At 37.5% G+C, this 15,002-nt stretch overlaps 1 protein-coding gene across 2 annotated transcripts in view; it reads right to left on the reverse strand.

The window, feature by feature from the left end:
- DCAF1 (DDB1 and CUL4 associated factor 1) overlaps window positions 1-15,002 on the reverse strand; it is a 72,066-nt gene that overhangs the window by 38,248 nt on the left and 18,816 nt on the right. For both annotated transcript variants that reach the window (XM_081301119.1, XM_081301120.1), the window contains 5 exons: window positions 13,444-13,517; window positions 9,821-9,934; window positions 4,491-4,628; window positions 2,404-2,916; window positions 2,008-2,109 (listed from right to left, as the gene is read on the reverse strand). In XM_081301119.1, the coding sequence (XP_081157245.1) occupies window positions 2,008-2,109; window positions 2,404-2,916; window positions 4,491-4,628; window positions 9,821-9,934; window positions 13,444-13,517 (941 nt within the window). The remainder of the gene's footprint in view (window positions 1-2,007; window positions 2,110-2,403; window positions 2,917-4,490; window positions 4,629-9,820; window positions 9,935-13,443; window positions 13,518-15,002) is intronic.

Raw genomic sequence — 15,002 nt, forward strand, 5'->3', positions numbered from 1 at the left:
TTGTTTTGTGCTGGAGATTGAACCCAAATCCTTCCAAAACCACTGATCAACAACCCTACTCCACTAAAATGTTTTTGTGAAATTAAAAACAATAAGCCAGGTGTGGTGGTACACTCCAGTTATCCCAGCAACTCAGGAGGCTGAAGCCAGGCTCAGCATCCTATCAAGACCCATACCAACTTATCGAGAACCTGTCTCAAAATAAAAAATAAGAAGGACTGAAGACATAATTTAGTGGTAAAGTATTTCTATATTCAATCCCTAGTACCAAAAAACAAAAAAAGAAAAATATTGCTAAATAACAATATAATCTTATAAAGTCATTTTATTTGTGCATACCTCTCTAAAGAACTTTTGCTAACCTTCCCCTTAAGTTATTTTAATATAATTGGTTCTGTGTTCTAGCTTTGATTCAGTATTCTAGCTTTGATTCAGTATTGACTCAATTAATAAAGTCCTGAACTTAGCTTCTTTAAATTGACCCTCAATATATTCCCAAAGAACTATCCTAAGTATCAAAACTGGAAATTTTTACAATTAATAAGAATAGATTTTAAATAGAACTGAAAAGCTTTTTATATTTTAAGGTTTCTTCATTTACTGTTCAAATCCCACTAGCCTCTTTGGGCAGACCATTTTAAGGGCTGGGAATACAATGCAAATAGTAGGGGGCTTGACAACTCTGAACCCAGAGCAAAGTGAAAAGTGCTGAGGAGAGCCAGAGCTCCCCCTCCTATTTCCCATGCCAAGTTATCTTCCAGGAACAGACAACACAACACAAATTAGAAACTACATGATTTAATACTTTACAGATTTTGTCAAGATCAGTGGCAAAAACTACAGGTATGCCCTCTTTTCAGAAGTTCTTGCAACACCTAGACTCAAACTAATCCTTATATATAATTTGAATCAATCCCTCTCTTTATTTTTTGTTGTTTTTATTGTTGTTGTTTAATATCTCTAACACAAGTCTCTACCATGCTTCTACCCAATTCTTCCTTCAAGAAGCAGTTAAACCATGTGTAGGACCCTCTACAATTTAGGCCATGAAAGTGTTTTTTTCATAATGTCACTCCAATATAGTAGCAATTCCACTGCCATAATAGGTACATTGAGGAAACAGAATAAGCAGGCTCAATGATTAACAAAAACCTTAAATATATCTGGCTCATGACAACCTATAACCCAGCTCATTTCACTCCCATCAACAAAGACTCTGGTGGTTTCCTTTCCTTATACCGAATGTCTGTACAAAGTCAAATTACCCATCAATTATTATTTTAAACCATTTTGTTTTTACTCGCTTAGACATCTAACTCTTGTATCATGAAGTCTTCCTTTTGAACAAAATAGTACACCCATATTTCTACAGTATAATTTTCCAATAAGAAGGATCTCTTCTGAGATTTTTGCGTGTTCGTCCATATTTCATTTTTATTTATCCCTTATGTGACTTTGCACAGAAACAGTTCGATAATGACACCCATTATAATTCCCCACACACAAAAAAATAACAGAAATAGCAACTATCCAAATCCCGTCTTTCATTGCATCATGTTCAGGAACGATGTTACATCTGAAAACAATACCTCTGGGCCACTGGAGACAACCTGACCTCCAGTTTTAACCCACAGCTCAAAGAATAATCATGAATTTAACACAACTTACACACACACACAGTGCATCCCACATGTCAGTGCAATTATATCAGTCCTCCTGCAAACTCAAAATTTCTGGGGACTGAAAGGCAAATTCCCTCATTTCAATTCCATTTTAATATATTCTGGATCTGGACTGCAGTAGTTACTGATCACATATGGTTAATTAAACATAAGTTAATTTAAAAATAAATAAAATTTAAAATTCAATGTCTAAAAGGCACTAGCTACATTTCAATATCTCAAAAGTGTGGCCAGTACCCACTGTACCCACTCTATAAAGCAGAATAAATATAAAAAGTTTCTACCAATAAAATGCTCAGTGCCCTAATATTTGTAACAACTTTACCTTGAGGGCCTCAAATGTAAGCAAGACATCATTAGTCTGTTTCAAGTCAATATAGAACATCATCAACTCCCGTGATCCAAGCTGCATGAATATGGGAAGTAACTGAAATGGAAGACCAAAAATAAATCTTAAAATTCTGGCTTTATTTTTCACACATTGAATAAAGAAGAAATGACGCACCTCTTCCTCTACTTCCTCATCAAGAATAAACATAGGACCACAGTTTGAAAGAAAAAATTTTACCAGAAGTCACCTACACAAGACCTTACCAGTTTGGGACAAAGCCTCTTTCTTCTGTAGTAGAGTTAAGAATCATAAAAATGTATAAAATGCTACTAAATAACACAGAAATATATAGTCCCAAAGTGTGAAAAATACACTTCCCAATAAGCTTACCTCCTGGTATTCTCCTAGAGGGGTCAAATATTGGAGAATGAGTCGCTGCTCAATAGCGGGAGTCATAGGATATAGGGTATAATTGGTGCCAATCACCCAGGGGGACATTTCCGACCAGCTGCTGTTAGATAGCTCAACAAACATGCGATCTGGATCAGAAGATGAGAAACCCAACTTTTGTTTGGCTTTCCTAAAGCTCTCTCTGTCACCCTGTTTTGCTGTCTTGTTTTTCTTCAATCCTCCTTCCTCAGGTTTGGTTGCTGAATTTACTCTACTACTGGTCTTATGGCCTGAATCAAGATGAAAGGAGATCTCCATGTCTCCAGAAGCTTCTTCTTGCTCTCCATCCACTACATCTATTGCCATGTCACCATAGTCCATGTCCACAGCTTCCTCATCCAGAGGCAAAAGGGGCTCGGAAGACAATTTCCGTGGGCTAGGACGCTTATTTTCTTGTCGCAAAGCCACTTCCTGAAGCTGTAGCTCCCTCAGTCTTCGAAGAACTATTGCCACCTATCAACAAACATCAGTGTAAAAGGGGTTGTCTTTTCTACTTCTTAAAATGATTCTTAACAAATAATTCTTATTTCCACTTAAAAAGAACTGGATACTAATGCCGTCAGTACAATGCCTAGTAAAAGCAAACAATTTGATAAATATGTTGATTTGATTTCTATAAGATGATAAAATTACACTATGGCTAAAAGCTTCATTCCCATATAATTTCCCAAAGAACTCAAATCAGAAGATTTGCACCAAAAAGGCATTTAAAATTCATCTGGTATGATTCAAGGTAGGCTGAACCATCCAACCAGAAGAGGTAGATGCATTTTTTTCCAACAATGGGAATTTATCCCAGGGACTCACAAATGAGAGGTGAACACTCCACCAATGAATTACACTCTCAACTCCCTTTTATTTTTTTTTATTTTGAGACCAGGTCTTGATAAATTGCCAAGGCTAATCTTGAACTTGCAATCCTCCTGCCTCACCTCGCAAGAAACTGAGATTATATGCTTACACTATTACATCTGGCTTAATCATGGATTTTCTTAAAAAGCCTTTGAAAGGCAAACATAAAGGTTTCTCAAACTTTAAGCTATTATAAGTTGTATTCTGTTAGATACTGTCATCTACATTGTAGATAATTATTACACTGTACATATTATCTACACTGTATATAATGACATGATTAATTTTTTGGGGGGAGGGAGGGTGCCAGGAATTGAACCCAGATGTACTTTACCACTGAGCCATATCACCACCCAGTTTTTTAAATTTTAGGACAGGTTCTTGCTAAGTTGCTTAGGGCTTCACTAAGTTGCTGAGACTGGCTTTGGCTTTGAACTTGTGATCCTCCTACCTCAGCCTCCTACATCACTGGGCTAACAAGTGTGTGCCACCAATCCTGACCATGATTGATTTTTCAAATAAACATTTTTTTTTTTTTTACTTTTTCTTTTAAGTACTTACTTTGGGGGCCAACCATAAGAAGCAGTATTATGCTCAGTCTTTTTTTTTTTAACATTTTTATTCATTAATTTTATTTATTTACTGGTATATTGATGCTGAGAATAGAACCCAGTGCCTCACACATGCCAGGCAAGTGCTCTATCATTGAGCCACAATCTCAGCCCTTATGCTTAATCTTGGAGATGGGGAAGAGTCAGACATGGTTGCATACATCTATAATCCCAGTGACTCACAAGGCTGAGGCATGAAGAGTGCAAGCTTCAGGCCAGCCTCACCAACTTAGAGAGACCCTGTCTCAAAATAAAAAGGGCCGAGTATCTGGCTCAGTGGTAAAGCACCCTGGGTTCAATACCCAATACCAAAACAATAATAACAAAAAGACCGTCTCAAAATAAAACATTAAAGGGAAAAAACAAAAACAAAATAGAGGAGGCTGGGTGGCAAAGAACCTTCAGGATCCAAAATTTTTGTTTTTTAAAAAGAGAAAGAAACATTGATATAACTATGCTGCACTACAAGGTATAAATAATCACCTATTCAGATTCAGATAGCAAGAATAAATTTAGGAATACTCTCCCATAGCATGCTACAATTCATTCTAAGATGATCCTTACCAGCTGTGAATTTTCATCCCTATAGTTGGCAGCAATATCTTGATTTTCCATAGCACCTCCTAATAGTCCAGTAGAATATGTCCTCAAAGGCTGATCAGCCTCTCGGGCCCATTTGAAAAGATTCTCAACGATTCCTTCCTATAGTAAAGAAAAAAACAAAACAATTCAGAAAAGGACCACTTTCACAGATAAAAATATAAGCAAAAATTTCAGTCTTATGACAAAACAAAAAAAGTTGAAATATTTCACTGTTGTTAACAAGAACAAAAAATGAAACTAGGCAAAGTTGTACACACGTAGTTCCAACTAGCTGGGAGGCTAAAGCAGGAGTTCAAGATCAGTGTGGACTATATCATAAGACCCTGTTCACCAAAATACCAAACAAATAAAACAAAACAAAAAGCAAAAAGTCGGGTTGGGGATGTAGCTCAAGCGGTAACATGCTAGCCTGGCATGTGCGGGGCGCTGGGTTCGATCCTCAGCACCACATAAAAAAATAAAGATGTTGTGTCCACCGAAAACTGAAAAATAAATACTAAAAAATTCTCTCTCTCTTCTCTCTTAAAAAAAAAAAAGTAAAAAGTCAAAGTAAGCCAGGCATTATGGAACATGCCTGTAATCCCAACTACTCAGGAGGCGCATAATTCAAAGTCAACCTGAGCAACTTAGTGAACCTATCTTAAAAAAAAAAACAAGGCCAACACAGTGGCGCAAGTCTAATCCCATAGGCTCACAAGACTTCAAAGCCAGTCTCAGCAACAGCGATGCACTAAGCAACTCAGTGAGACCCTATCTCTATTTTTTTTTTTTAAAGAGAGAGTGAGAGAGGAGAGAGAGAGAGAGAGAAAGAATTTTTAATATTTATTTTTTAGTTCTCGGCGGACACAACATCTTTGTTGGTATGTGGTGCTGAGGATCGAACCCGGGCCGCACGCATGCCAGGCGAGCGCGCTACCGCTTGAGCCACATCCCCAGCCCCCCTATCTCTAAATAAAATACAAAATAGGGCTGGAGATGTGGCTCAATCCCTGGTACCCCCCCCCCAAAAAAAAAAAACAGGGCTGAGGATACAACTCAGTGCTTGCTTAACATGTGGTAGGCCCTAGGTTCAATCCCTAGTACCAAAAAAGAAAAAAATATCAAGAAAGACAGAGAAAGAGAGAGAGAGATGCGCATACACACACACACACACACACACACACACACACACACAAATACTTTTTCTTTTTAGTGGTGGTACTGGGAACTGAACCCAGAAAACTCTACCACTGAGTTACATTCCCCAATTCTTTAAAATTCTGTGATAGGGACTCACTAAATTGCTGAAGTTGGCCTTGAATTTACCATCCTCCAACCTCCCTTCCTAATGCTTTTGTTTTTCTTCAATCCTCCTTCCTCAGGTTTGGTTGCTGAATTTACTCTACTACTGGTCTTATGGCCTGAATCAAGATGAAAGGAGATCTCCAAGTATCCAGAAGCTTCTTGTTCTCCATTCACTACATCTACTCCCATGTCACCATAGTCCATGTCCACAGCTTCCTCATCCAGAGGCAAAAGGAGCTCGGAAGACAACTTCTGTGAGCTAGGATGCTTATTTTCTTGCCACAAAGCCACTTCCTGATGCTGTGGCTGTAGTCTTCGAAGAACTATTGCCACTTATCAACCCAGCCTCCCAAGTTGCTGGGATTACAGGTATGCCCCATCATGCCAGACCCAGAAGATTAAATTTCTAATAGTTTAAAAATAAAGCAAATATATACATAATGAAATATTACTCAGCAATAAAAGAAAATAAAATCATGGCATTTGCAGGTAAATAGATGACGTTGGGAGAAGATAATGCTAAGTGAAGTTAGCCAATCCCAAAAAAAAAACAAAATAGCAAATGTTTTCTGATATAAGGTGACTGACTCATAGAGGGGTAGAGAGAGGGAGCATGGGAGGAATAGACGAACTTTAGATAGGGCAGAGGGTGGGAGGGGAAGGAAGGGGGCAGGGGATTAGCAATGATGGTGGAATATGATAGACATCATTATCCACAGTTCATGTATGAAGACATGAATTGGCGTGAACATACTTTATATACAAATAGACATGAAAAATTGTGTTCTATATGTGTAATAAGAATTGTGATGCATTACGCTGTCATATATTAAAAAAAAAAAAAAAGGCAAGCAAGGATGGGGCTGTAGCTCAGTGGCAGAGCACTTGCCTAGCATGTATGAGGCACTGGGTTTGATCCTTAGCATCACATAAAAATAAACAAATAAGGGCTGGTGTTGTAGCTCAATGATATAGTGCTCACTTAACATATGTGAGGCACTGTGTTCCATTCTCAGCACCACATAAAAAAAAAATAAAGGTCCATCTACAACTGCAAAAAAAAATTTTTAAATAAAAAATAATAAAGCAAGCAGCCAAGCACAGAGGTACACATCTGTAATCCCAGTTACTTGAGATGCTAAAGCAGATAGATCACAAGTACAAGGGCAGCCTAGGCAACTTATGAAGCCCTCAACTAAGCCTAAGCCACCTGGCAAGCCTCTACCTCAAAATAAAAATAAAAAGGGCTGGGGCTGTAGCTCAATGCTAGAGTGTCCCTGGGTTTACTCCCCTATACTAAAAATAAATAAATAAAGCAAGCAAGCACTGGGAGGTTAGATCAGGCTCCATCCCCAGCACAAAAATAAAATAAAAATGTAAAATAAAGCAGACTATGAGGCATACTAAATTCCACAGCAAATTTTTAAAGCTAGAAGACAAGACATTTATATTATTTTTTAAAATATAGCAACCAAGCTGGGCATGGTGGTGCACACCTAGCAACTCAGGAGATTGAGTCACAAGTTCAAGATCAGCCTGGACAACTTAGCAAGACCCTTTCTCAGAATAAAAAATAAAAAGGGATAGGGATGTATATCAGTCACAGAGAATCCCTGGGTTAAATCCCCAGTACTACAGACACACACAAAAAAGTACCCATGCACAATGGCACACGCCTGTAATACCAGCAACTCAAAAGACTGAGACAGGAGGATTAAGTTCAAGGACAGCCTCAGCAATTTATTGAGAACCTGTATCTAAACAAGCATAAAACAGGCTGGGGGGGGGGGGGGGGGCCTGGGGATGTGGCTCAAGCGGTAGCGCGCTCGCCTGGGATGCGTGCGGCCCGGGTTCGATCCTCAGCACCACATACAAACAAAGATGTTGTGTCCGCCGAGAACTAAAAAATAAATATTAAAAAAAAAAAAAATTCTCTCTCTCTCTCTTCTCTCTTTAATAAAAAAAAAAAAAAAAAAAAAACAGGCTGGGGATATGGCTCAATGGTGGAACGCCCATGGTTCAAACCCCAGTAGTGCAAAAAAATAAGTAAATAAAACACTAGAGGGGCTGGGGCTGTGGTTCAGTGGCAAAGCACTTGCCTAGCATGTACAAGCACTGGGTTTGATTCTCAGCACCACATATAAATAAATGAATAAAATAAAGGCCCATAATCATCTAAAAAATTTTTTTAAAAATAGAAACAGAAATACTTATTTTTTTTGGATATATATTTACATATGAATTTTTTTTATTTTTTATTGTTGGTTGTTCAAAACATTACATAGTTCTTGACATATCATATTTCACACTTTGATTCAAGTGGGTTATGAACTCCCATTTTTACCCTGTATAGACTGCAGAATCACATCGGTTACACATCCACTGATTTACATATTGCCATACTAGTGTCTGTTGTATTCTGCTGCCTTTCCTATCCTCTACTATCCCCCCTCCCCTTCCCCTCCCCTCCCCTCCCATCTTCTGTCTCTACCCCATCTACTGTAATTCATTTCTCCCCCTTGTTTTTTTTTCCCTTTCCCTCACTTCCTCTTGTATGTAATTTTGTATAACCATGAGGGTCTCCTTCCATTTTCCATGCAATTTCCCTTCTCTCCCCCTTTCCCTCCCACCTCTCGTCCCTGTTTAATGTTAATCTTCTTCTCATGCTCTTCCTCCCTACTCTGTTCTTAGTTACTGTCCTTATATCAAAGAAGACATTTGGCATTTGTTTTTTAGGGATTGGCTAGCTTCACTTAACATAATCTGATCTAATGCCATCCATTTCCCTGCAAAATCCATGATTTTGTCATTTTTCAGTGCTGCGTAATAATCCATTGTGTATAAATGCCACATTTTTTTATCCATTCATCTATTGAAGGGCATCTAGGTTGGTTCCACAGTCTAGCTATTGTGAATTGTGCTGCTATGAACATCGATGTGGCAGTATCCCTGTAGCATGCTCTTTTAAGGTCTTCAGGGAATAGTCCGAGAAGGGCAATAGCAGGGTCAAATGGTGGTTCCATTCCCAGCTTTCCAAGAAATCTCCATACTGCTTTCCAAATTGGCCTCACCAATTTGCAGTCCCACCAGCAATGTACAAGTGTACCCTTTTCCCCACATCCTCGCCAGCACTTGTTGTTGTTTGACTTCATAATGGCTGCCAATCTTACTGGAGTGAGATGGTATCTTAGGGTGGTCTTGATTTGCATTTCTCTGACTGCTAGAGATGGTGAGCAGTTTTTCATGTACTTGTTGATTGATTGTATGTCCTCCTCTGAGAAGTGTCTGTTCAGGTCCTTGGCCCATTTGTTGATTGGGTTATTTGTTTTCTTATTGTTTAATTTTTTGAGTTCTTTGTATACTCTGGATATTAGGGCTCTATCTGAAGTGTGAGGAGTAAAGATTTGTTTGTAATAATTTGTACTTATTTTTTTAAAAATTGTTTTTAGTTGTGGGTGGACACAATACCTTTACTTTGTTTTATGTGGTGCTGGGGATTGAACTCAAATTCACATTTTCTTGTTTACGTATCACTTATTTCACCCTAAATTACCAGTTGAGCATGTCTGCCTGTCCCCAAATACATACATGACAAATGTAATAAGCTCCTAACTTGCTGATAAAACATTCCAGAACCTTGCACAAAAAAAACTGTCTTCAGGTATTAGCTGAATGAATATTAAATACTACCAAGAATAGGATGGACTTCCTTGAAAAATAAGAGTTATCACTGGGGAAGACCCACTCATCAAAGAGTAAGAATTTAGATAAAATCATAACTCTATTTTAAAAACAAGATCTTAAGATTAAAAAAAAAAATACCATAGCACACATGCAGCAAGTACTGTGAACAGCTATTTAAATTTTTCTTTTGTGTATCTGGATTTCTTAAATTTCTATAACATACATTGCTATTTGGATAAGAAAAAGCCATAACAAGAAAGACAAGTCCAACAGATCATCATTCAGTTAAAAATGAAACAATGACTTTTCTTTTTAGCGAGTACCTTTTCTTGAAAAACAACAGCAGTTTCCAGCCCTGGCATGATGTCCAGTAGCAGTCTGCAAGCTGCCGTGTTTAATGGGGGCTCTCGGCTTGTCATCACATATGCATTCACCAGCTGTAAAGAAAAAAAAAGAATATTTCAACCCAAATATTTCAACCCAAATTATGGAAAATTATTGAAAATTCTGAATATATTCCTATCACTTTTCTTTAAAGACATGAAAGAATACCATACCAACAACTGTTAAATTTTTAATTATTATAAATTAGTTATGACCAGGCAGAGTAGTGCATGCCTGTAATCTCAGCAATGACTTAGGAAGTTGAGGCAAAAGGATAACAAGTTCGAGGCCTGTTTCAGCTACTTAGGGAGATCATGTCTCAAAAATAAAGAATACTCCATGTATGTATGATATGTCAAAATACATTCTACTGCCATGTATAACTAAAAAGAATAAATAAAAAATTTTTAAAAATAAAGAATAGTCAGGCTTGGTGGCACATGCCTATAATCCCAGCAGCTTGGGAGGCTAGGGCAGAATGAGCACAAGTTCAAAGTAACTTAGCCAGGCCCTAAGCAACTTAGCCAGTCCTTAAGCAACTTAGCAAGACCCTGTGTCAAAATAAAACATAAAAAAAAGCGGGGCTGGGGATGTGGCTCAAGCGGTAGCGCGCTCGCCTGGCATGCGTGCGGCCCGGGTTCGATCCTCAGCACCACATACAAACAAAGATGTTGTGTCCGCCGAGAACTAAAAAAAAATATTAAAAATTCTCTCTCCTCCCTCTCTTCCTCCCTCCCTCCCTCTCTCTCTCTCTCTCTCTCTCCCCCCCCTCACTCTCTCTTTAAAAAAAAATAAATAAATAAAAAATAAAAAATGAATAAAACATAAAAAGGGCCAGGAATGTGACTCGGTGGTCAAGCGCCCTGGGTTCAATCATTGGTACCAAAAAATAAAAATTTTAAAAAAAATTTAAAAGGCTGGGTATATAGGTCAGTGGTAACACACTCCTTGGGGTTCAATCCCTAATACCAAACAAAAAAATATTGAAGTTATGATTTTCTTTTTAGCCAAGATTGTATAGTTTCTTCTACAGCTGAAAAAGTCAAATTATACCCCCCCCCACACACACACACAAAAACAACTCAGCAACCACGGAAATTAAGGCTCAAAGGATATTGGGAAAAAAACACCTCCTCACACTTATGTATACTTCTCCCACCCCTGTATTAGGGACTGGACCCAGGGGCACTACCAATAAGCTACAAATCCATAGCCCATTTTATTTCTGAGACAGGGTCTAAGTTGCTCAGGCTGGCCTTGAACTTGTTAGCCTCCTGCTTCAGCCTCATGAGTCACTGAGATTATAGGCATGTGCCACAGCAACTAGTGCCAAAAAAAAAAAAAAAAAAAAAAAAGCATAAATATATACTTCTTCAGAAGTATAAAATAAGATAAGCCCCAGATTCTTGATAATAGTTAATGAAAAACTTGAATTTTATAATAAATTATGTGTACACATACAACAATAAAACTTTTGACACACCTAGTTTTTATTGAATATCTACTATTAAGTAGTAATAGTTACCATTATTATTTTCTGTGCTGAGTACACAACAGTAAATAATTATTGACACAGTCTCATCAACAAAGGCTTACAATCCAACAGAGGTGACACAAAAACACAGTATCTGAGTACAGGATGCTACATGCCTCCAAGCCCAGCTTTTAAGTGGCTGAGGCAGAAGGATCAAAAGTTGAAGGCCAGCTAGGACAACTCAGCAAGACCCAGTCTCAAAATAAAAAAATTTAAAATGCTGAGAAATGGGCTTGGGGCATACATAACTCAATGGTAGAATGTTTGCCTAGCATGTGTGGGTTCAATCCTTAGCATCCCATAAAAATAAATAAATAAAATAAAGGTATTGTTGTCCATCTACAAGTAAATAAACTTTTTTTAAAAATTCATTTTAGGGGCTGGGGTTCAGTGGTAAAGCGCTCGTCTAGCACATCCAGCACCACATAAAAATAAGTAAATAAAATAAAGGCATTGTATCCAACTACACCTAAAAAATAAATACTTAAATTTTTTTTTCATTTTAAAAGCTGGGGGAGGGGCTGAGGCTGTAGCTCAGTGGTAAAGTGATTGCCTCGCATGTGTGAGGCACTGGGTTCAATCCTCAGCACCACATAAAAATAATTAAAGATACTGTGTGTTCATCTACAAGTAAATAAATATTTTTTTTAAAAAGTTAGGGGGAAAAAATAAAAAGGGCTAGAGTTTGCCTAGTATTCATGGGGCCCTGGGTTCAATCCACAGTACTAAAAAAAAAAAAAAAAAAAAAAAAAAAGCTTAAAGATGCTACAAAAGGTTGTTAGGAAGTCATACAACCCATGCAAAAGACTCAAGGAAGGTTTAGAAAGAAAAGGATTCAAAGTTAAAAATCAGAACAAAAAAGACAAGTAGAGAGTAATTAAGGAGAGGGGGGGGGGAGGGGAGGAAAAAAAAAAAAAAAGGAGAGGAGGGCCAAAGATCAAGAAATGAAGCTGAAGAGTAGAAAGGCCAAAGACAAGTTTGGTTTTTAATACCAAACTGAGGAATTTAAATTTTATCCTAAGGGCAATGAGACACTATTAAAGGATATTCAGCATTCCATGATGAGTTTGTGTATTTTAGAAAGATTTCCGGGTTATAAAATGAAGAATGGAATAGAGCAGGACAAAACAAGAAATCAATTAAGACACTATTGTAGTAACCCAGTGAGAGGTGGTAGTGGCTAAACCAAGGTCTGGCAACAAAGGCAGAAGGAAATAAAAGAACCTCTCACTTTTGAGGAGGAAGGGACAATACAACCTAATAAATTCATTGAACAAAGGAACTTGAAGGAGTAAAGGATACCTGACTAGACAAGGACGTCATTACGGAGTTACAGAACATGAGAAACAGACTATGAAGCAAAAAGGGATGCAGATTCAGTGTCTGTGGGACATATCCAGGTTGGGAATGTTTGGAAGGCAGTTGAAAGTAACCTGAAGCTGAGAAGAGACACTGGTGATAGAGAAATAAATTTAGGAATCAATACTAATACAGATGATAACAATAACACCTAAGTTTCATCAAGTTCTCATTATGTACCAGGCAGGCTCTGTATCAAGCACCTTTCATACTTAATTAATGCTCTCAAGCACCATGCCATTCCACCTCCAAACAAACCTAACAGCCACAATTTATTGAGCTATTACTAAATTCAGAAGTTGTGAAATAGTTTTTTTGTTACTCTTCACAACAGCCTTGAATTAGATGATGCACCTTCAACACACATCCAACACACACATTGTTTTAATGCAGAATCATACCACATACATCATCCTTATTTTTCCATGTAAAAGCCCAAAAGAACTCCTATAGTCACAACTAGAAAATCATTTTGCCCAAAAATGAGAAGAGAAAGAAGCCCCTGATTACTCTTATTTCAACTGAGTGAACACCAAATAAAAATCTACCCACTCTTCTCCCGACTTTGCCAAGGGCTTCAGTGAAAGCAAATTATTTACAAAAATAAATTTATAAAGATACAGCATCTGCTGATGATAATCTCTGGAGAAAAGTAAGAAGCAAACCTACTGCATTCATGAAATCATCATTCTTGAAGAGTATTCTCAGCAAGTGGCCCAGCATACATTCTGGATCAGCTCGACCTACCAAAAGAAGAGGGGAGGAACAAAGGAATGAGTAAGTCATCCCAGTCAAGTAACTTAGATCTCTGGAATGGCACCTGAGTTGTTATAAGTACTAATAAAATGCTGAAAAAGTGAAGAAACACAAGATTCCTATTCTGAATTAGATTTCATAAGAAATATTCTATAAATTTAAAAGTGACAATATACAAAAACTTGAGACATTGCTCTAACCTTCCCATTTCCCAGTATACTGCCTACATGACAACACTGAAATAAAAATTGAATAATGGATCCACACCAGTATCACCAAGGATATTTAAGATTTACAAAAGAATCTTAAAGGCGCCTGAGAGAGAGAAAAAAAAACATGACTCCACAGCCACAGAAAGGTAGGAAGCATATTTCTTTTGAGGGAAGACAGGCTCCAAATTAATCTCTCCTTCAATTAGTATAATAACAGCAGCAGCAATACATCCTCAAACCTGTAAGAACACCCAAGGTAGGAGTAAAGGAAGTGAATCCTACTAAGTAATCATCAACCCTAAAGAGAAAGTAACCTTGACCATCTTAACTCCCTACCTGTTAGGGAAAGAAAGGTGGCAAAGAGACCAGGTGTTGCTACTCATTGCACAGGCTAAAAGTAAATGAATGAGCGAATGACTGAAAGAATTATTGGTTAATTTTGAAAACAGATACCTTCTATTTCCTTTCGGAGCACACAAATTTACAAAAGAATACATATAAAATGAAGAAAAGATGTGAGCTGCTGATATTGTGTTTTGTTTCGGGGTTTTGTTTAATTTGATTCAGTTTGGTTTGGTACTGGGGAATGAACCCAGAGATGTTCTACCACTAAGCTACATCCCCAGTCCTTTTGATTTTTTGAGACAGGACATTGCTGAATTGCTAAGCTAGCCAGGAACTTACAATCCTCCTGCCTCAGCCTCCAGAGTTGCTGGAATTATGGTGTGCTGCAGCCTGGTATGAAGTTTTGACTAACCTATAATCACTATCTCAAAGTAATTCACAGTTACAAGAATGGAATCATAGGGCTGGGGGTTGTGGCTCAATGGTAGAGAGCTTGCTTAGCACGTCAGAGACATATGAGGCACTGGGTTTGATCCTCAGCACCACACAAATAAATAAAATAAAGGTACTCTACACACATCTTCAACTAAAAAAAATTTTTTAAAATAATGGAATCATAAAAACAAATGAGGACTTTACCTAATTTTCACTGTTTATAAAGTTGTGAAACCAAAATCCTTATTTTTTTTAAAAATTATGACAATGTCAAATATTGTTTAACATTAAGAGGTAGAGAGAAAAAATTGAATCTTTTACTTTTCTCTCCTTTCTTCTTCATTACTACTTCTTCCTTCCCAAAATAATGACATTATGTATGATCATCTCTTTCTTTTGATAATCCCATGTATTAACTTAATTTCTGATTTCACATTCACATTGGTATTTCCTTCATGCTCTATTGCCTTACTGAAGATG

Source organism: Spermophilus citellus (assembly GCF_964194105.1).
Source record: "Spermophilus citellus genome assembly, chromosome: 7".
Taxonomy (NCBI): Eukaryota; Metazoa; Chordata; class Mammalia; order Rodentia; family Sciuridae; genus Spermophilus; species Spermophilus citellus.